At 41.8% G+C, this 23,714-nt stretch overlaps 1 protein-coding gene across 7 annotated transcripts in view; it reads left to right on the forward strand.

Moving 5' to 3' along the window:
• The first annotated feature begins 2,070 nt into the window (after positions 1-2,070).
• The window catches only part of LOC106580123 (rap guanine nucleotide exchange factor 1), a 51,358-nt gene continuing 29,714 nt past the window's right edge, over positions 2,071-23,714 (forward strand). For 2 of the 7 annotated variants that reach the window (XM_014160819.2, XM_014160820.2), the window contains exon 1: positions 2,072-2,294. In XM_014160819.2, coding sequence (XP_014016294.2) covers positions 2,267-2,294 — 28 coding nt within the window. In that variant the 5' untranslated portion in view covers positions 2,072-2,266. Of the gene's footprint in view, positions 2,295-23,714 lie in introns of all 7 variants that reach the window. The other 5 variants (XM_014160822.2, XM_014160821.2, XM_014160818.2 and 2 more) reach the window with 4 other exon arrangements.

Genomic DNA, 23,714 nt, shown 5'->3' on the forward strand with positions numbered 1-23,714 from the left:
TCCCTGTGGCTGTCAGTTAACCCAAGAGGTCATAACCTCTTGATGAGGTTGCTAGGTGTTGTACCAAGGTCACTGCTCTACCCCCTTCCATTGGAGAGTGCATCCCACACTCTTGAGACCCTCACACTCTCGATGGCCTCCCCAGGGTGCCATGCCACTTCAGGCACCAATGTAGCAAGTTTAGGGATAGCTCCGGCCTTGAGTTTGTTACTGCTGCTGTCAGCCCAACACCTTAACCATTACACCAAGAGGTCTGAACCTTTGGACAAGGTTGCTAGCTGTTGTACAAAGGTCGCAACAATATCATCAATTGAAATGACCATTGAAGAGCAGGACATACCCCAGATTTTGTCTTAACTAATTGCTCTTGTCTCTTAAATATCAATTCATATTTTCTGAATAATCATTTTTTCTATTATGGTCGACTTGCCTGACGACTCAAACGGAATACTTCTGCTGCTCTACACTGAGTGTACAAAACATTAGGAACACCTAATATAGAGTTGCACTCCCTTTTGCCCGTTTGTCTTGCCCATTCATAATCCATGTCTCAAGGCTTAAAAATTATTATTTAACCTGTCTCCTACCCTTCATCGACAATGATTGAAGTGGATTTAACAGGTGACGTCAATAAGGGATTCAATAAGGGATTCACCTGGTCAATCTACTATATGTCATGGGAAGATCATGTTTTGTAAACTCAGTGTATGTTCACTACATACTTTATTAAGGAGGCAAGGGGTTCACTGCAACATTTAGCCAGTAGCGGTGCATGGATAAAATCACTATTGTGATAATTGCTTTGTTTGCACTATAACCTGTTAGTTCATATGCCTTGCGACCATGATATACACCTTCGTTTCATCACAAAACCGGAGTGCAACGTCTGTCCGATGAAGTCCACAAACCATATTGCATGTAACAAACATTTACATGACCAACAGTCATGCAAGTTAATGGTTCCTACATTTTCAGACTACTAAAGAGTTACCGCAAGTCGCAAAGAAAACAGGAGCTGCCTCCAATATTCCAACACAATTTCAAATTCAACATTTCAACAGCATCAACTCACCTATGCTTAGTCTAATACAGTTACAACTAAAAGATACCAAAAACAATTTAGTCCAATCAACGTAAGCTACAGTGCCTTGCGAAAGTATTCGGCCCCCTTGAACTTTTCGACCTTTTGCCACATTTCAGGCTTCAAAGGGGCACAAAGTATGAATTTATGGTTGGATCAGAACCACCATTATAATCATTGGCCAGTACGGAGATAAGTAAAACCACAAGTCCAAATCCCTATCTCCATCCATGGCTAATTTAGGAAACAGACAATTTTAGCTTGCTAGTTAGCCACCGTAGGACAACAACACAACAAGATGCAACAATTCAAGTTGTTTCTGTCAATGACATATTCCTCTTGATGCGATGTGATGGAGTGAAGCCTAATCCAAACTGGCTTTCCTTAAACACAGTTGAGCTGAATCATTTTAGCTCAATGCTGATTGGGTATTACTTTATACTTTTTTTCTCAAGGGAGACCAAATGCTCGCTGGCTTCCCTTGCATTCAATGCTATTGGCGCAACAATGTCTGTTTATGACCAGACAGCATCAGGCCTACACATACAGAAACAGAGGAGCGCTGTTTCGCTCGGTTTGATGGTTTTTCCAGTGAGATACATTCAGCCTCATGCAAATTGAAGGAAACTTATGAAAACACAGAGACCAAAGATCAATTATTTAATACTTTTTTTCATTTGTTTTTGGGGGGAGGCCTGGCACCCCTTGGCATCCATGAATACATGCCACTGCAATTAGCTACTGTTTTTGATTTCCATTCGGAATAATATGAGCTGTATACTCCACTAAAACCATAATATGTACTATTTTATTTTCTCTCCTATTTCCTATACTGAACCATGTATAAGTAAAAAAGAGTCTATAACGTCTTTCCCTCTCTCTCTTGAATCTGATTAGTCTAGCTAAATCCATCACCTGAGGGCACACCTTTCCGTTCCGTGCGCTCACATTTCTTAATTCCAGCCGCAAGAGGGAGGTGTTGATTGTGATACAGAACCGAGTTGTCTGCTGCTAGTCTGCCCATCATCATCATCATCATCATCGGGGTCTGGCTGGCTGTTGTATTTGTGTCGGAACGGTCCGAGCTAAAGTGCTTTGGCTAAAGGATGTGGGATTAAAAGAGAATCAACGGACAACATACCTCCCTGGATTTCATTTGTTTAACGTTACCGTCTCTGCTTCGAAATGTCGGGGAAAATAGAGAGTAAGCAAGGTAAGCTCGTCTAGACTAGCTAGATAAATAGCTAACGTTAGCTAGCTGTTAGTCTGGGGTTTGTCTGACTCTTGTAGCCAGAAATGCGGCCAGCCAGTGTGGTTTGGTCTAGCTGTGGATCAAAGGCCGATTCTAACACCAAACTTCCACATTTTTGCCGTAACAGTAGCTAGCTGGCTATCTACTACATAGTCAACATTTGCTAAACATTCAATCACTGTTTAACCACCTAGCGAGTTGTTATTGTTGTTGTTAGTTAGCGAGCCAGATAATTCTTGATTTCTAGCTAGAGTGCGCTAGAATTGGATAGATTTGCTATCTACATGCTAGGCTAACTAGCTAACGTTATTGAAATGGAAAACATTAGGTAACTAACTGACGTCAGCTAGCGATTTTCCTAACTTGTGTTCTAGCTAGCTACAATGTATATTCGAGTAAAATCAGTCAAGTTAGCTAGCTAACGTTAGCTGCCTTTTTTTAATGAAAAGATGGTGACGAATTTAACGTTATAGAATATGACTAACTACTGTAGGTAGCCACAGTACAGTCAGCTGTAGTCCGAATAGAATGTTGTCTTGACCGTAACAGTACTAAACTATCGTTAAGTAGCTAACTACTTTAGCTACATCCTAACCTAGTTTGTGAATCCATGTTACTTTTAAGATGCACGGTGACAGTAGTCGTCATTCATTCTAGGATACGTGGTGGGGGTCTAGCTAGGTACTGTAAATTAGTAGGCTAACGTTAGTACAGTAACCTTAGTGTTTTTTTCCATCCCTATGATTTTTATAGGCAATAATGGTAACGTACTAATCTGGGTTGGTAATATTACAGTACCTCATGCACCACCTGCACTGACTTTACTAATCAGGCACCAGCTATTCGAGGAGAATGACAAGTACTTTGTCTAATTCACTGTGTTTGAGTTTCCCCCTTAGCTTGGGTTCTCGAACTATTCTGAGTCATGGCTAGTTCTCTATATCACGGAACACTGAAAACCTCCTTTGACTGGAGAGTCTCTTCCTCTTCAGTCAAGTGTCCCCATCTGTTGCCACTTGTACCATGTATGTGTTCTAGCTATGTATTTTGTGAGTTGTCACTAGAGAGCTAGTTGAGTCAAGCAAAGCCATCTTTTTTTGCGACCTTGGAATGAATTTGGTATGTTTGTTACTCATACCTGATTTGTCCAAGTACAGTGTATTCGAAAAGTATTCAGACCCCTTGACTTTTCCCCATATTTGTTACGTTATAGCCTTATTCTAAAATTGATTAAATTGTTTTTTCCCCCTCAATCTACACTCAATACCCCATAATGACAAAGACAAAACGGGTTATTAGACATTTTTGCACATTTATAAAAAATTTATGGAAATATCACATTCACATAAGTATTCAGACCCTTTACTCAGTACTTTGTTGAAGCACTTTTGGCAGTGATTACAGCCTTGAGTCTTCTTGGGTATGATGGTATAAGCTTGGCACACCTGTATTTGGGGAGTTTCTCCCATTCTTCTCTGCAGATCCTCTCAAGCGCTGTCATGTTTGAAAGGACAGCTATTTTCAGTTTTTTCCAGAGTTGTTTGATCGGGTTCAAGTCCGGGCTTTGGCTAGGCCATTCAAGGGCATTCAGAGACTTGTCCTGAAGTCACTCCTGCGTTGTCTTGGCTGTGTGCTTAGGGTTGTTGTCCTGTTAGGTGAACATTGGCCCAAGCTTTGGAGAAGGTTTTCATCAAGGATCTCTCTGTACTTTGCGCTGTTCATTTTCCCCTCTATCCTGACTAGTCTCCCAGCCCCTGCTGCTGAAAAACATCCCCACAGCATGATGCTGCCACCACAATGCTTCACAGTAGGGATGGTGCCAGGTTTCCTCCAGACGTGAAGCTTGGCATTCAGGCCAAAGAGTTTTGGCTCTGAGGTGCACAGTCAACTGTGGGACCTTATATAGACAGGTGTGTGCCTTTCCAAATCATGTCCAATCCATTGGATTTACCACAGGTGGAATCCAATCAAGTTGTAGGAACATCTCAAGGATGATCAATGGAAACAGGATGCACCTGAACTCAATTTCGAGTCTCATAGCAAAGGGTCTGAATACTTATGTAAATAAGGTATTTTTGTTTTGCAAACATTCCTAAAAACCTGTTTTCGCTTTGTCATTTTGGGGTATTGTGTGTTGATTGATGAGGGAAAACTTTAGAATAAGGCTAATGTAACAATGTGGAAAAAGTCAAGGGGTCTGAATACTTTACGAATGCACTGTATGTCCAACCCCTAAGTATGTCCAATTTACAGTATACCCTACTCAGTCTATTTCCCTGGTTTGTTTTTGCACTAAAATGTCTGTCTCTGGTTATGAATGGATTGAAAATATGCTCCTGGTGTATCTTTTCCGTAATGGTTTAGTAGTGAGACTGAGAAGCCTTCATGCAGCAATATGCCCAAGTCGAGCCATGGCCTCCCAATCAAAAGAGATTCTGCTACTACTCTCATTGGAAGCTCGGATTCCACACTATGCTATAATTTGTGGTTTTGTGGAAACAAGCAAGTAGCATTATGGAATTCTAGAGACGTTGTCCCAAAAAGAGTTTCAAAGGTGTTGTAGCCTAATTAAAACAAACTCTGTGGTGTAGCCTACAGATGGGGTCTGATTTAAAGAGCTGGGAGTTTGCCCAATGGCGGTTGTAACTCATGAGCCATGGGAAAAGGGTTAGGCTTGTGTAAGCAAGTGGAGCAGCAAGTGTCTTTTCTCCCCTACAAGTAGCCAGCAGATCCGACCCGCTTGCTTACAGCTCCAAAATGGCAGTAGCCATTTTGGAATGGCAGTGTGCGCCAATCAGCTTCTTTGTTGTTCAACGTGACATTCCATAATGGCTACTGCTAGCTAGCATGAGGATGAAAAGGATGAAAAATTAGAATGAAAAATTTACAAAAACTAATTTGGTGAAAGAACTGTGCAGATGCATACTTTGGTAACAGAATTACTGTAAAATCTCCCACAGATTTTTATGTGGCCACGTTTTCCAATAACTCTGTTAAATACACTACTTACAAAAAGTATGTGGACACCTGCTCGTCGAAAAAAAATCTCATTTCAAAATCATGGGCATTAATATGGAGTTGGTCCCCTGTTTGCTGCCACAACACCCTCCACTCTTCTGGGAAGGCTTCCATTCAGCGACGAGCATTAGTGAGGTCGGGCATTGATGTTGGGGGATTAGGCCTGGCTCGCAGTCGGTGTTCCAATTAATCCCAAAGGTGTTCAATGGGGTTGAGGTCAGGGCTCTGTGCAGGCCAGTCAAGTTCCACACCAATCTTGACAAATAATTTCTCTATGGACCTCGCTTTGAGCATAGGGGCATTGTCATGCTGAAGTACGAAATGGCCTTCCCCAAACTGTAGCCACAAAGTTGGAAGCACAGAATCATCTAGAATGTCATTGTATGCTGTGCCATGTTGAATGTCACTGAGCTCTTCAGTAAGGCCATTCTACTGCCAATGTTTTTATATGGAGATTGTGTGGCTGTGTGTTAGATTTTTTATACACCTGTCAGCAACGGGTGTGGCTGAAATAGCCGAATCCATTCATTTGAATGGGTGTCTACATTCTTTGTGTGTATCTGCTCCAAATTAAGATTCAAAGAAGCTTGTAGAAAGTATGGCTTGTCAACTATGACATGGCACCTTGAGTTTGGGAAAACAAATATTTGGGTTATTGAACTACAGCTAGTGAAGTGGATTTACACCCGGTGACGGAATTATGATAACTGAATTATATCATGGGTCCCTGATCTGTACTATACAGAAATGCATAATTATGAATCTAATGCACAGCAAAGAAGAGCAGAGTAGGGTAGCGTTTTGTACAGTCCAGTAGAGTATAGTACAATATACTGTATTGTACTCTACTGTGCTCTACTGATTGTATTGTACTGTGCTATCCAAACTTGTGAAACACACATCTATGATGGACCGGACCAAATCTGATCCCATCTTTGGACATTAACATCCAAGGCCAGGGTGGACTGACCAAATTTGAACTACTTTTCAACGTTCATGGACATCTGGTGTTGGTCGGTGCTCAGTGGGTGAGGATGGTGGTTAGAGTAAATGGAACAAGAGGGGGCTCATGGATAGGTGTCAGTAAGAGCTGGGAGAGGTGACATTAACTGGAGAGAGAGCGAGGCAGAGGGAGAGAAGGACAGAGAGGGAGGCATTGTCCAGACTCAGACTGTTTTAACACTCTTGGTTTGACAACCAGACAACAGAAAGACAAAGAAAACAGTTATGAGCTAAACAACAGTATGCCAGTGGAAGGGAGGCCCGTGTAACATATCCGTACCCGTTTGGTCGGCACTGTGAACCCGAATGAATAGATAAAAAATAAATATTTACATAATAAAAAAACTAGTCTATAGGTTATGCCTACGCCCCTTGAGTAAATCTATTTTCAGGCTATTCCGTGAAAACAATTAGAGTGCACATTATAATTAAAATCTTAATTGGTGCATTTCAAACCGTCCTTTTGTGAGGCACAGCCGGGAACTAGTTCTGTGTGATTGGGTCGATAAACCAGAATTGGAGTATCTCCCATCATTTGGGAACATTTTGGCTTCCCAGTAGATTACAACGGCGATGGACAGAGAGTTGTGGACAAAATGTTAACCGCATGTCACCATGCTCAATGAGAATAGCCTATGAGGCCGCCAACACTTCAAATATGTTGACACATTTACACCAACATCACCCCGGTATACTGGAGCAAGACGTAAACGCAAAGAAACAAGACGTCATCCTCTGCATTCAAGCAGAACTTGGCAGCTGATTTTATTATACACTGAACGTGGGTGACAATGGTTCTGACAGATAGGGCTGCTGTGCTTCTAGCTCTAAGGAAACTTTGAAGTATTTTGTTTTTCGTCTATTATTTCTTACTATTATTAGCCCAGAAATTGTTTTGTGCAATTACATACAGCCGGGAAGAACTTTTGGGTATCAGAGCTGCGGTACCTCACCAGCACTACCAGCATTACCACCAGGAATATGACTTTCCCGAAGCGGATCCTTTGTCCAGGGCAATTGAACTGATTCAGGGGCCGACCCAAAACACCGGCATCGGAGGAGAGGTACTCGGAGTGGTCTTCCGACGTAGGAGGCGTGCACCACCCACCGCTTCCGAGTAGATTACCCGCTAATGTTCAGTCTCTTGATAATAAAGTGGACGAGCTCAGGGCAAGGATTTCTTTCCAGAGAGACATCAGGGATTGTAACATACTCTGTTTCACGGACACATGGCTCTCTCGGGATATACTGTCTGCGTCCATCCAGCCAGCTGGGTTCTCAGTTCATCGTGCAGACAAGAATAAATATCTCTCCAGGAAGAAGAAGGGCGGGGGTGTATGTCTCATGATTAACGACTCATGGTGTGATTGTGATAACATAAAGGAACTCAAGTCCTTTTGTTCACCCAACCTAGAATACCCCACAATCAAATGCTGGTCGTATTAGCTAACTAGAGAATTCTCTTCGGTTATAGTCACTGCCGTGTATATCCCCCCCTCAAGCCGATACCACAATGGCCCTCAAAGAACTTCACTGGAATTTATGCAAACTGGAAACCACATCCTGAGGCCGCATTTATTGTAGCTGGGGATTTTAACAAAGCAAATTTGAGAAGAAGGCTACTGAAGTTCTATCAACACATCCACTGTAGTACTTACGCTGCTAAAACACTCGACCACTGCTACTCCAACTTCCGCGATGCTTACAAGGCCCTCTCCCGCCCTCCTTTCGGCAAATCTGACCACGACTCCATTTTGCTCCTCCCTTCCTATAGGCAGAAACTCTAACAGGAAGTACCCATTCTAAGGACTATTCAACGCTGGTCTAATCAATCGGAATCCATGCTTCATAATTTTTGTTGATCACACGGACTGGGATATGTTCCGGGTAGCTTCTGAGAATAACATTGACGAATATACTGATACGGTGAATGAGTTTATCAGGAAGTGTATAGGAGATGTTGTACCCACTGTGACTGTTAAAACCTACCCTAACCAGAAACTGTGGATAGATGGCAGCATTTGCGCAAAACTGAAAGCACGAACCTCTGCATTTAACCATGACAAGGTAATTGGGAATATGTCAGAATACAAACAGTGTAGTTACTCCTCTGTAAAGCAATCAAACAGACAAAACGTCAGTATAGAGACAAAGTAGAGTCGCAATTCAACGGCTCAGACACGACGTATGTGGCAAGGTCTACAGACAATCACGGACTACAAAGGGAAAACCAGCCACGTCGCAGGCACCGTCTTGCTTCCGGACAAGCTAAACACCTTCTTCGCCAGCTTTGAGGAGAACACAGTGCCACCGACACGGCACCGCTACCAGGACTGTGGGCTCTCCTTGTCCGTGGCCGACGTGAGTAAGACATTTTAAGGGTGTTAATCCTCGCAGGGCTGCCGGCCCAGACGGCATCCCTAACCGTGTCCTCAGATCAAGATGGCCACCATTGTTCCTGTACCCAAGAAAGCGAAGGTAACTGAAGTAAATGACTATTGCCCCGTAGCACTCATTTCTGTCATCATGAAGGGCTTTGAGAGACTAGTCAAGGATCACACGGACTGGGATACCTTACCTGTGACCCTTGACCCACTTTAATTTGCTTACTGCCCCAATAGATCCACAGACGATGCAATCGCATCGCACTGCTCACTGCCCTATCCCATCTGGACAAGAGGAATACCTACAGTTGAAGTCAGAAGTTTACATACAGCTTGGAAGATTCCAGAAAATTATGTCATGGCTTTAGAAGAGTCATTAAAACTTGTTGTTCAACCACTCCACAAATTTCTTGTTAACAAACTATAGTTTTGACAAGTCGGTTAGGACATCTACTTTCTGCACGACACAAGTCATTTTTCTAAAAGTTGTTTACAGACAGATTATTTCACTTATCATTCACTGTATCACAATTCCAGTGGGTCAGAAGTTTACATAGACTAAGTTGACTGCGCCTTAAACTGCTAGGAAAATTCCAGAAAATTATGTCATGGGTTTAGAAGCTTCTGATAGGCTAATTGACATCATTTGAGTAAATTGGCCTACCTTCAAACTCAGTGCCTCTTTGCTTGAAATCAAGGGAAAATCAAAAGAAATCAGCCAAGACCTCAGAAAAAAAATTGTAGACCTCCACAAGTCTGGTTCATCTTTGGGAGCAATTTCCAAACGCCTGAAGGTACCACGTTCATCTGTACCAACAATAGTACGCAAGTGTAAACACCATAGGTCCACGCAGCCATCATACCGCTCAGGAAGGAGACACGTTCTGTCTCCTAGAGGTGAACGTACTTTGGTGCAAAAAGTGAGAATCAATCCCAGAACAACAGCAAAGGACCTTGTGAAGATGCTGGAGGAAACGGGTACACAAGTATCTATATTCACAGTAAAACAAGTCCTATATTGACATAACCTGAAAGGCCGCTCAGCAAGGAAGAAGCCACTGCTCCAAAACCGCCATAAAAAAGCCAGACTACGGTTTGAAACTGCACATGGGACAAAGATTGTACTTTTTGGAGAAATGTCCTCTGGTCTGATGAAATAAAAATAGAACTGTTTGGTCATAATGACCATCGTTATGTTTGCAATCCGAAGAACACCATCCCAACCGTGAAGCACGGGGGTGGCAGCATCATGTTGTGGGGGTGCTTTTCTGCAGGAGGGACTGGTGCACTTCACAAAATAGATGGCATCATGAGGAAGTAAAATTATGTGGATTTATTGAAGCAACATCTCAAGACATCAGTCAGGAAGTTAAAGCTTGGTCGCAAATGGGTCTTCCAAATGGACAATGACCCCAAGCATACTTCCAAAGTTGTGGCAAAATGGCAACAAAGTCAAGGTATTGGAGTGGCCATCTCAAAGTCCTGACCTAAATCCTATAGAACATTTGTGGGCAGAACTGAAAAAGCGTGTGCGAGCAAGGAGGCCTACAAACCTGACTCAGTTACACCAGCTCTGTCAGGAGGAATGGGCCAAAATTCACCCAACTTATTGTGGGAAGCTTGTGGAAAGCTACCCAAAACGTGTGATCCAAGTTATACCATTTAAAGGCAATGCTACCAAATACTAATTGAGTGTATGTAAACTTCTGACCCACTGGGAATGTGATGAAAGAAATCGAATCTGAAAATGAATCATTCTCTCTACTATTATTCTGACATTTCGCATTCTTATAATAAAGTGGTGATCCTAACTGACCTAAGACAGGGAATTTTAACTAGGATTAAATGTCAAGAATTGTGAAAAAACGGAGTTTAAATGTATTTGACTAAGGTGTATGTTATCTTCCGACTTCAACTGTACATAGACTTGAAATCACTGGCCGCTTTAATAAATTGAACACTAGTCACTTTAATAATGTTTACAAATTTAGCATTACTGATCTCATATGTATATTCTGTATTCTATTCTACTATATCATAGTCTATGACGCTCTGAAATATAGTTTGTTTCTTACATCTGCAAACATCTAGTTTGTCTTTTAAATCATGTTCGCATTAATACTAATCGCTAGTTCATGTTATCCGCTAATGCTAATTAGCTGGCTAGCTAGCTAATAAGCAAACGTAGCTAGCTATACAGCCAGATACCAGTGATGGTATAGGCCTAAATGATCATGTTGTTTGTGCAACAGTATCTTCTAAATCAAAGAGGAATAGGCAAAGCATGAATAGGTTAGGTACATGAAGTAACGAAGAGAACATTTCATCTATTCAAGGATTATAGGGTCCCCAGGAAACACTGACCAACACTTTGTTTGAAAATAACTCCTCCCTGGCATTTCTTTAATTGTCATGTCAAATGCTGTATTCAAATAAGGCCTACATTTCTTTTTGCCCATATCGTGCAGCCATACGTGGTAGTGTGGAAATGATCTCAAATGAGTGCAGGAAAGGCAGAAATGAATGAAAATGTATACTTTTTGGGGGGGTTGAAGTTTTAATTGAACAGTATAAAATGATCAGAATGGAGAAAGACTTTTTGAAATCACTTAGAATGTGTGTTGCCAACCTAGGGTTATGCACTACTCATAAAGCAAATTTAGAACTTTTATTATTAATAAACATAAAATAATGTCAGACTGTCAAATTCAAAAAATATCGTAATGATATTTTGGCCATATTGCCCAGCCCTATACTTTACTGTGTTTTATTTTAAAGTAACGGTTCATTGTTTCCAGATTTCTATTAAATATGACCTATAATTACTTATGAGTTAAATAGTTTTCCTTCCAAAAAATGGCAATTAACTATGTTAAAAAGCAGGTTTTCTGTTTTGTAATGGTGTTGGGCATACACAACAACAGAATGGTGTGAGTGTATACCGGTCATTAAAAATATGCATGCGAGTAGAATGCTGATTGGCCAGCTCATATCATACTCCATGAGGAAATGGCAAGCATTTTTTAAAACCGTCTGTTTGAGATACAGGTCTGAAGTGTTTTTTTTTTTAAAGTGTTTCCCCCACCCAATTTATGCTTTGGCCACAAATACGAGTATAGGAAGTCAACAACATTATTTGGGTGTGAGTTCACAGCGTATGTGAGGTTTTCACTCAGTTACTTTAAGTATGTTTATGTTTTACAGACAAAATCTTACCAGAGCTGACAGATCAGTTGAACACAGTCTGAGGCCCTACATTTCATTGTGTGCTCTCTCTTGAAGTGATGTTGCTTAATACTAGCAGTAGGTGTATTTTAGGCAGACACTTCCTCCCACGGGGAGAGGGCTACAGAGGCTGTCTTTTTGTTGTGGCGGCATCTTTAAAATGAACCTTCATCTTCAGTAGTCCTCCCACTAGTTCTCTGCAGTTTCTCTTGGTTGAGAGACCAGATACGTTTTTATGCGTGACCTACTTCTATGGTTGTTTCGGGGTTTATTTAAATGTGGAGAGGCTGAGACCTACTAACATGGTGAGAACACTGCCTCAGTCATAGCTGTTCTGGCCTCTCCTTTGTTTACAACCATTGTGGAGAGCCTCCCTCTCGGTGAAGTGATTTCCACCCTCACACAGAGACCAAGTAAACAGGCGAGTTTACTGTACCCTCTTGCTTATGTTACTTTTCTTCTCAAGCTAGCTGGACTGGCTGTTGCAAATGGATGCATAGCAATCATGCCTTATTGTCAAAATAGTTAACTCCCAGTAGCACTGTGTTTCAGTTCAATTAGTTTTGAAATGGAATAGGAAGTAGTGAGGAGAACCATGACTTTCTAAAACAGGCTATTTAGGCTGTTGTCTGAATGTATCTATTACAGGAAGGGAAATGGTTTAGCCCTCACACAATGTTGGAGACCGATCCCTCAGCCATTTAGTTTATCTTTTGGTTTAATAGTCGGTGTGCATGTTGACCTGAGAGCAAAGTGACCCTTCATAGCTTGCAGAACAGTGGGAAATAGCCTGTCATCCACAGTAGCCAGCTGTTAACATCCTATTCAACGTCAACAGCCAGCTTTTGGCAAGGAGAGCAGTCAGAACACACACGCACACACACACAGACTCATTTATTGTTCAATGTCTAGGCCTAGGTGGATTCATTCTGTCGCACATGATCGATGTAGACTATACATTTTTCTCAACTTGAGCACTGCTCAATAGCGGCGGTGCTAAATTCCTTGTTTTGGTAAGTTCACCGTGTTGTACATTGCTCTCCATAACTATTTTCTTGTATGGTCATTAGCAAAGTATACACTCCCAATTTTAGCTTCAAGACACCAGAAATGTGAAAAACCTAAAAAGTAGATTGTACTGATTTTATTGGCACATTGAACCATATCGTGCGCCAAAGTATAAAAACGGTGTATACAGTGTTAAAGCAATGACGTCATATCTGGATTGTGCCATCTTTATGCACGTTCGCCATTGTTTTTGTGCCTTGCTTGCTGTTTATTGACTTGGTCTATTGAAATGTTTCTTACAACTCTTTGTAATGGCCTCTCTGTATTATTTGATCACTGGGTGTGCCGTGCCGTCAGCAATGCTGGCAGTAGCCTAGATACGAGCTCCAAACTAAGGCTTTTTTGTTTTTCTTCAACCTGTCTACACCGCTTAATTCACTGAGCAAGTCAATGTTTAGGCTAGGTGTATAAGCCTTTTTTTTTGAAGATATATTGTTTGAAAGTCTTGACTGAAATAATAGTGTACACTTTAGTGCTGAGTGATTTTGTGCTTTTTGAGGTTGGTTCGGTTTCAGGTTGGTTTATATTTTCAAAAATTATATAAATGCATTATGTAGGTTCAATGCGGTAACAACACAGAATGAAACATTTGATTGTAGTGACTGTCCTTTACTATCACTTATTAGGCTCTAACCATCGTTTATTCATATTACCTAAATCAAATATTTAGCCACACACACACAGTACCAGTGAAAAGTTTGGACACCTACTCATTCCAGGGTTTTTCTTTATGTTTACAATTTTCTACATTGTGGAATAATAGTAAAGACATCAACATATGAAATAACACATATGTAATCATGTAGTAACCAAAAAGGTGTTCAAATATTTTAGATTCTTTAAAGTAGCCAACCTTTGCCTTAATTACAGCTTTGCACACTCCTGGCATTCTCTAAACCAGCTTTATGAGGTAGTCACCTGGAATGCATTTTCAATTAACAGGTATGCCTTGTTAAAAGTTAATTTGTGGAATTCTTTCCTCCTTAATGCGTTTGAGCCAATCAGTTGTGTTGTGACAAGGTAGGAGTGCTATATAGAAGATAGCCCAAAAGACCAAGTCCATTTTATGGCAAATAAGCTCAAATAATCAAAGAGAAATGACAGTCCATCATTACTTGAAGACATGAAGGTCAGTCAATCTGCTAAATGTTAACAACTTTGAACGTTTCTTTAAGTGCAGTCGCAAAACCATCAAGCGCTATGATGAAACTGGCTCTCATGAGGACCACTAGAGGAAAGGAAGACCCAGAGTTACCTCTGCTGCAGAGGATAAGTTCATTACAGTTAACTGCACCTCAGATTGCAGCCCAAATAAATGCTTCACAGAGTTCAAGTAACAGACACATCTCAACATCAACTGTTCAGAGGAGACTGCGAGAATCAGGCCGTCATGGTTGAATTGCTGCAAAGAAACCACTACTAAAGGACACCAAAAAGAAGAAGACTTGCTTTGGCCAAGAAACACAAGCAATGGATAATTAGACCGGTGGAAATCTGCCCTTTGGTCTGAGTCCAAATGTGTGATTTTTGTTTCAAACCGGCGTGTCTTTGAGTCGTAGAGTAGGTGAATGGATGACCTCTGCATGTGTGGTTCCCACCGTGAAGCGTGGAGGTCTGATGGTTTGGGGGGGTGCTTTGTTGGTGACACTATCTGTGATTTTATTTAGAATTGAAGGCACACTTAACCAGCATGGCTACCACAGCATTCTGCAGGGATACGCCATCCCATCTGGTTTGGGCTTAGTGGGACTATCATTTGTTTTTCAACAGGACATTGACCCAACACACCTCCAGGCTGTGTAAGGGCTATTTCACCAAGAAGGAGAGTGATTGATTGCTGCGTCAGATGACCTGGTCTCCACAATCACCTGACCTCAACCCAATTGAGATGGTTTGGGATGAGTTGGACCGCAGAGTGAAGGAAAAGCAGCCAACAAGTGCTCAGCATATGTGGGAACTCCAAGACTGTTGAAAAAGCATTCCAGGTGAAGCTGGTTGAGAGAATGGCAAGAGTGTGCAAAGCTGTCCAGGCAAAGGGTGGCTACTTTGAAGAATCTAAAATATTTGTTTTGCACTTTTTTTGGTTACTACATGATTCCTTAGGTGTTATTTCATAGTTTTGATGTCTTCACTATTATTCTACAATGTAGAAAATAGTTCAAGAAAAACCCTAGTACATTTATTGTTAATACCCATAATTTCTAATCTACAATGTTTGTTGCTTTGGTTATGGTCATTTTTGTTAATGCATTCAATATATTATTCCTGTCTTTTACCGTTCTTCGGAGTGGACATGTTGTTTGCAAAGTGCACAACCAATGCTACACTTGAGAGAAACAAGTTTTGATTTATTTCATTCCATTTACGAGTTTTGTAAATTTAGTCATTGCCTTTTGTTTGGAGCGCTCCTGTCAATGCTGCTTACACACACAGTGTATTCGGAAGGTATTCAGACCCCTTCATGTATATCTGAGCTAAATTCCAAACATTCATTGATAAAGGTAACCCAATTTAACAAATCACACACCAGAAAAAGATATTTGAAAATGTTATGCAATTCAAATAAACAAAAATGCTATTTCCTTATGCAGAAAACATTTGTTCACCCCTACCTTTTACCATCACCTGATCAAATGATTAGGAAATCGTTAGTGCCTTGGGAGGGTCCAGCCTTCCATAAAGATGAGAAACTTGGTATGGTTTGGTCTTAACCATATGGGTGTGTGGTAACACATCATGCAAAGATTGAAATACCTACCCGAGGCCCTCAGAAGAAAGATTATTGATGCCTGTGAGTCTGGGAGGGGTTACAAATCCATTTCCAAGAAATTCGAAGTACATCGTTCCGCTGTTCGATGGATCATCTACAAATGCAGAAAATTCCAGACCACTGGCAATCTACCTAGGACAGGTCGTCCCACCAAATTCAGCCCAAGAGCTGACCGAAAGATGCTCATAGAAGTAGGGTTGCACATTTTGGGGAATATTCAGAGGTGGAAACTTTCTGTGGGAATTAACAGGAATATATGCACATTTATATTAATACTATGTGTGTGTATATATATATATATATATATATATATATAATGTGTGTGTGTATATATGGGGCTGTCTATATCGGCAGACTGTGATATGGCCATTTCTTGGAGAGACTCCTTTCCCTCCAGGAGACTGTCAAACATGATGACAACACCACCCCACCGGGTGTTGCTGGGCAGCTTCAATGTGGTGCTCTTATTCTTCTCACTTTGCTTGGTGAGGTAGATTGCATCTACAACTTGATGACCATGTACATACCTGACCATTTCCTTGGCTCTCTTGTATAGTGTATCCATTGTTTTCAGTGCCATGATGTCTTTGAGGAGCAGATTCAATGCATGAGCAGCACAGAAAATGGGTGTGATGTGAGGGTAGGATTCCTCCACTTTAGACCAAGCAGCCTTCATGTTCGCAGCACTGTCACCAGTGCAAATACCTTCTGTGGTCCAAGGTCATTGATCACTGCCTTCAGCTCATCTGCAATGTAGAGACTGGTGTGTCTGTTGTCCCTTGTGTCTGTGCTCTTGTAGAATACTGGTTGAGGGGCGGAGATGATGTAGTTAATTATTCCTTGCCCACGAACATTCAACCATCCATCAGAGATTATTGCAATACAGTCAGCTTTCTCTATGATTTGCTTGACCTTCACTTGAACTCTGTTGAACTCTGCATCCAGCAAACAAGTAGATAAAGCATGTCTGGTTGGAGGGGTGTATGCTGGGCGAAGAACATTCAGAAATCTCTTCCATTACACATTGCCTGTGAGCATCAGAGGTGAACCAGTTGCATACACAGCTCGAGCAAGAAATTCATCAGCATTTCTCTGACTACGTGCCTCTATTGAGTCACAAACTTCTGATTCCAGGAGGACCATGAGCTGTTGCTATCGATAAGGTGTCTGATTCATCATTTTCACCTCGAATAGGAGTAGAGGGACTTTTGTCAGAGGTTGCTTGTTCTGAGTAAACTTTATGCACTTGGCCAGATGATTCTGCATCTTTTTTGCATTCTTCACATATGATTTGGCACGGTATTTGCAAATATACACAGCTTTTCCTTCTACATTAGCTGCAATGAAATGTCTCCACACATCAGATAGTGCCCGTGGCATTTTCTAGTAAATTAGTAAACAAAACCCAAATACAATTTAATGTACAGATAAATAGTTAAGTGTTGTAATTCCATTGAATTGGGGATAGTTGCCACAGAATTGCCTTATGTGTATCCCACAAAAAAGGTTCAAACTTTTATTGATGAATTTAAGCCAAATTCCCCAAATTCCAAGGCTTAACTTCTCTTTGAAAATTTCCGGAAAAGTTCTGGAAAATTACCGGAAGTTTCTGACCCTTTGTAAACCCTACGTAGAAGTCTCTAAGAACCCCAGGGTAACATCAAGAGATCTACAGGCCTCTCTTACCACAATCAATATCGAAGTGCATGAGTCACTGTCAGAAAGAGACTGCACAAGCTTGGCCTACATGGTAAGTCGGGAAGCCTCTGCTCTCAGAAAAGAATATCAAGAGAAGACTGACGTTTGCCAGACAACACCTGGCTAAAAAAACAAAACTACTGGAACAATGTGCTCTGGGAAGATGAGTCAAAGGTGGAGTTGTTTGGCCGCAATGCTAGATGCCATTTTGGCGAGAATGAAACACTACCTTTGAACAGAAAACATCATACCAACCGTAAAGCATGGAGGCGGTGGCATTATGGTTTGGGGCTGCTTTGCTGCCTGAGGGCCTGACCAACTTGCAATCATTTAGTCAACCATGAATTCCATATTGTACCAGAGAATTCTTGAGGAGAATGTAAGGCCATCTGTCAAAAAGCTGAAGCTGAACAGAACATGGATCTTGCAGCAGGACAATGATCCAAAACACACAAGCAAAGCCACAACAGAATGGCTCGAAAAGAAGAAATGGAGGGTAATGGAATGGCAGAGTCAAAGCCAAGATCTCAATCCTGTCAATGCTGTGGGGGGAATTGAAGTGGGCCGTACATGCAAGAAATCCCTCTGACATGACACCGTTGAAGCCGTACTGTAAAGAAGAGTGGGGGGAAAAAGTCCTCCCAGTTGATATAAGAGACTGGTAGACAGTTACAAGAAAGGCTACATTAAGTTATTTCAGCCAAAGGGGGCAACACCAGCTATTGAAGCTAGGGGTGTGCTTTTTTGTTGTGGACTATGGAATTGCATAGCATAATCTTTCAGTTTATTTTGTCTCTCCAGAGATGTTAGCTCGGGTTCAAGTCCGGGCTCTGGCTGGGCCACTCAAGTACATTGAGAGACTGAAGCCACTCCTGCATTGTTGGCTGTGTGCTTAGGATCGTTGTCCTGTTGGAAGGTGAACCTTCGCCCCAGTCTGAGGTCCTGAGCACTATGGAGCAGGTTTTCATCAAGGATCTTTCTGTACTTTGCTCTGTTAATCGTTTCCTCGATCCTGGCTAGTCTCCGAGTCCCTGGGAGCAAAGGGTCTGAATACCTATGCAAATAAGGTATTTCTGTTTTTATTTTTAAACATTTCTTAACCTGTTTTCACTTTGTCATTATGGGGTATTGTGTGTAGATTGCTGATTTTTTAAAAATGTATTTAACCAATTTAAAATAAGGCTTTAACGTAACAAAATGTGGAAAAAGTCAAGGTCTGAATACTTTCCGAATGCACTGTAGAAGTAGGCCTATAGGCCAACTGGCCTGCGTGCAAATGTAGGCATCTAAATGTGTCCACTTCTGATGGGCTTAAACGCACCACCACTAATGAGCTGTGGAGCTTCTCAAAGTAGTCGTTTCTTCACCTCAAACGGCAAGCAAACAAAGTATGTTTTTACATCCTTTTTAGCATAACCATAGTTTCTCCATGTATTTGAAAAATCTTTCCAGTTCTCTCCCTTTCGATATCCCTTTTTTATCAGGATATTTTCTACCTGCAGGCTGAAATGTTTTTATTTGCTGGCTTCTTGTTGGCGTTTTACTTAGGCCCTAGTTGACAATGGCAGTAGAAGTTACTTCTTATGTTTGTATCATTTTCATTTAGATTTGGATCGAATTTTGATTAACCACATGACAATGATTTTGAGATACGAAGACAATATTATAAATTAATTGAAACTGTTCCATGAAAATGTGCATATGACAACCATAACTGGCACGCAGATTGGTAGAAATGGTAAGATAATATAGCATTCCACATGAGAAAGGTTGCTGACTCCTCACGTAGCCTATTACCGGCAACTTCAGGAGAGTAATGGCAGAATCTGCAAAGCCAGCAAGAGTGGGAGGAGGATGGTCGGATCAGGTTAAGGTTTTTGTCTTCTGGTTATCTTGATCTCTGGCTCCCTCTTGAGTCATTTGTGTCTTATTTCATCAAACAGTGCGCTTCAAGCATCAGACAAGCTCAATGTACATAGTTGATTTTATTAAAACACATCTGTGTCTATATATGGAAAAATACATGTTTTAAAATTTAGACCAATCGACTCTGCTCGGGCAGCAGAAGCCAGCCAGCCATCTATCTCTGTGCTCCCCAAAGAGTCATCCTTCAGGCTAGTAGGCTAGCCTAGCTGTTCTTCAAAGTAGATAAGGCATACCTTTTTAAGACTGCTAAATAACAACCATCGATCAATTATATGTATTGTCAGGTACCTAAGAAACCGTTCTCTACCATGTTGTGTTGCTGCCGTGTTGTGTTGTCTTAGGTCTCTCTTTATATAGTGTTGTGGTGTCGCTCTTGTCATGATGTGTGCTTTGTCCTTTTTGCCCCTTGGTAGGCCATCTTTGTAAATAAGATTGTTCTTAATGGACTTGCCTAGTTAAATAAAAATACCTTTTCATGTCTATCGCCCTTCCTCTCCGTGTCTACCGGCCCTACAGGCTTGCCCGGCAAGAACCAATGAGAACAGGCAGCTGTAGGCACAATGGATTCTGGTTATTGTAGTTAATTATCACGTTTTCTGCACTTAACTATTATGAGTTGGACAACATGTCCCAGAAGAGATCTCTCTAGAGAAATGTTGACGGACAGAAAATCCGCCGAACTAAATGGAATTCAAATATACTAATTGAACCGATGTGGTCAATTAGTTATTTAAAAACTGAAATCACTCAGCACTAGTAAAATTATTTTAGTGGGACTGGGAGTAGCCTTTATTCACACCCACTCTTGTGTCCTGAATACTGAGGATGAATACTCTTTATCACTGAATGCAGTGCTAGATTCAGAAATCATGACACCAATGTATTTCATTGATTTGTTTTGGTGTCCCAGTGTCCATTTGCAAGGTTCACTATGTGTCGTCCTTAACGCATGATGCCTGGCTACCATTGGACACGTGTCCGGACTCCGGTGTATGTAAGGCCACTGCTGCTCAGGCAAGACTGTATTGAGCAGACAAGCTGTTGCCATGGGCGTCTCCAGGGGCAGACTGTAGCGGTGTGTGGTGTGCAGCTCTCCACACGATCTGCCCTCAGGTCTGCACTGAGGTGGAACTAATAGAGCTTTAGTGGAAACCACCGCACATTGGGAAGCACTGCACAGGGAAAGGGAATCATAAAATGCATATGCCTAGTTTTTATATTGCTACGTGACAAGTGTCTATGAAATTAGCCGGAGACAACACACCCAGTGACAGTCAACCTCTCCTTGTCCCAGTCTGTAATCCCCACATGGTTTAAGATGGCCACCGTCATTCCTGTTCCCAATAATTCTAAGGCTTCATGCTCCAATGACTACCGCCCTGTAGCATTCACATCTGTAATCATGAAGTGCTTTGAGAGGCTGGTTATGGCAGACAGCAACTCTATCATCCCAGACACTTCAATTTGCATTCCCCCCAACAGAACCATAGATGACACCATCTCAATTGCATTCCACACTGCCCTCACCTACCTAGATAAGGGGAATATCTATGTGAGTATGTTGTTCATTGACTACAGACAGCTCAGCAATCAACACCATTGTCCTCTCCAAGCTCATCACCAAGCTTTGGACCCTGGGACTGAACACCTCCCTCTGCAACTGGATCCTGGACTTCCTGACGGGCCAACCCCAGGTGGTGAGGGTAGGCAACATCACCTCCGCCACGCTGACCCTCAACACGGGGGCCCCACAGGGGTGTGTGCTTAGTCACCTCCTGTACTCCCTGTTCACCAACGACTGCGTGGCCATGCACGACCCCAACACCATCATCAAGTTTGCTGACGACACAATGGTGATTGGCCTGATCACCTGTGACAATGAGACAGCCTACAGGGCGGAGGTCAGTGACCTGGCAGTGTGGGGCTGGAACAACAACCTCAACGTAACTAAGACCAAGGAACTGATTTTGGACTACAGGAAACGGGTGGGGGGGGGCGAGCACACCCCAATCCACTTTGATGGGGCTGCAGTGGAGCGGGTCGAGAGCTTCAAGTTCCTTGGCTTTGTTCTTCTGTTTATATCTCGTGTGTTTTTGTTCTACCTTGTTATTTTTAGTATTACATTGTTATTGATTACTGCATTATTGGGGTTAGAGCTTGCAAGAAATTCAAATCACTAAGAACTTCAAATGTTCCACACACCCGGATACAGTCGTGAAGGCGCATCAGCTGTACCGTTGAGAGCATCTTGACTGGCTGCATCACTGCTTGGTATTGCAATAGCACCACCCTTTATCGAATGGCACTACAGAGGGTGGTGCGGACATCCCAGTACATCACTGAGGCCGAGCTCCCTGCCATCCAGGACCTCTATGTCAGGCGGTGTTAAATGAAGGCCCGGAAAATAGTTAGACTCCAACCACCCAAGCCGTAGACTGTTCTCTCTGCTTCCGCACGTTAAGCTGTTACTGGCGCATCAAGTCTGAACAGCTTCTATCCCCATGCCGTAAGACTGCTAAATAGCTAACTAAATAGCTAACTAAATGGCTGCACAGACTATCAGAGTTGACCTTTGTATTTTATTCATATTTCTGTCTATACTCACAGGGCCCTACACACTATGCACACTGATACTTCAACACACATACACTCACTCCGCCATTTGATCACACACGCATAATATTCACGTACATTTTATACTAACTCTATATACACACACACTCGCATACAATCATCATATGTGCTTCTGCTACTCTGTTTATCATATATCCTGATGCCTAGTTACCTTACCCCTATGCATATCTACCTATATCGATCCAGTATCCCTGTACATTGTAGATATGGTACTGGAACTGACCCTGTATATAGTATGTTTACTTACGTTATCATATTCTGCTTTTTATATCTCGTGTGTTTTTGTTCTACCTTGTTGTTTTTAGTATTACATGGTTATTGATTACTGCATTGTTGGTTAGAGCTTGCAAGAAAGGCATTTCACTGTACGTGTGCATGTGACGTTAACTTGAAACTTAAGTCCCCCTGTTCAATTTAGTCTGTAGTCAAACAAGATTTTACTTCTGTTTAAATAGTCTGGTTCTAAAGGGAAATATTATCAAAGCTACCAGAGAGCCTATTCTGTAAATGTGACATGTTTGAAGAGTATATTGTTACAGTCAATGTCTAAAAATAAGCTAAATCAAAAAGGTTTTGAAATATTAATGTGTTGAATGGTCCCGTGTGGCTCAGTTGGTAGAGCATGGTGTTTGCAACGCCAGGGTTGTGGGTTCGATTCCCACGGGGGACCAGTACGGAGAAGAAAAAAAAATAATAAATGTATGCATTCACTACTGTAAGTCGCTGTGGATAAGAGCATCTGCTAAATAACTCAAATGTAAATGAATGTTTTTATTTTATTTCAGATTCTTGACTTTTTCTAAATTTTGTTAGATTACAGCCTTATTCGAAAATGTATATAAAAAAAAAAATGTAAAGTCAAATCTAAAAACAATACCCCATAATGACAAAGCAAAGACAGGTTTTTAGAAATTAACAAAAAAAACTGAAATACCTTATTTAAATAAGTATTCAGATCCTTTGCTATGAGACTTGAAATTGAGCTCAGGTGCATCCTGTTTCCATTGATCATCCTTTATCTTTCTATAACTTGATTGGAGTCCACCTGTGGTAAATTCTATTGACTGGACATGATATGGAAAGGCACGCACTTGTCTATATAAGGTCCCACAGTTGACAGTGCATGTCAGAGAAAATACCAAGCTGTGAGGTCGAAGGAATTGTCCGTAGAGCTCCGAGACAGGATTGTGTCGAGGCACAGATCTGGGGAAGGGTACCAAAACATTGCTGCTGCAGCATTGAAGGTCTCCAAGAACACAGTGGTTCCATCATTCTTAAATGGAAGAAGTTTGGAACAACCAAGAGCTGGTCGCCTGGCCAAACTGAACAATCCGGGGAGAAGGGCCTTGGTCAGGGAGGTGACCAAGAACCCAATGGTCACTCTGACAGAGCTCTAGAGTTCCTCTGTGGAGATGGGAGAACTTTCCAGAAGGACAACATCTCTGCAGCACTCCACCAATCAGGCCTTTTATGGTACAGTGGCCAGATGTAAGCCACTCCTCAGTAAAAGGCACATGCCAGCCGGCTTGGAGTTTGCCAAAAGGCACCTGAAGGACTCTCAGACCATGAGAAACAAGATTCTCTGGTCTGATGAAACCAAGATTGAACTCTTTGGCCTGAATGCCAAGCGTCACATCTGGAGGAAACCTGTCACCA

This window comes from Salmo salar, chromosome ssa20 (genome assembly GCF_905237065.1).
Source record: "Salmo salar chromosome ssa20, Ssal_v3.1, whole genome shotgun sequence".
Classification (NCBI taxonomy): Eukaryota; Metazoa; Chordata; class Actinopteri; order Salmoniformes; family Salmonidae; genus Salmo; species Salmo salar.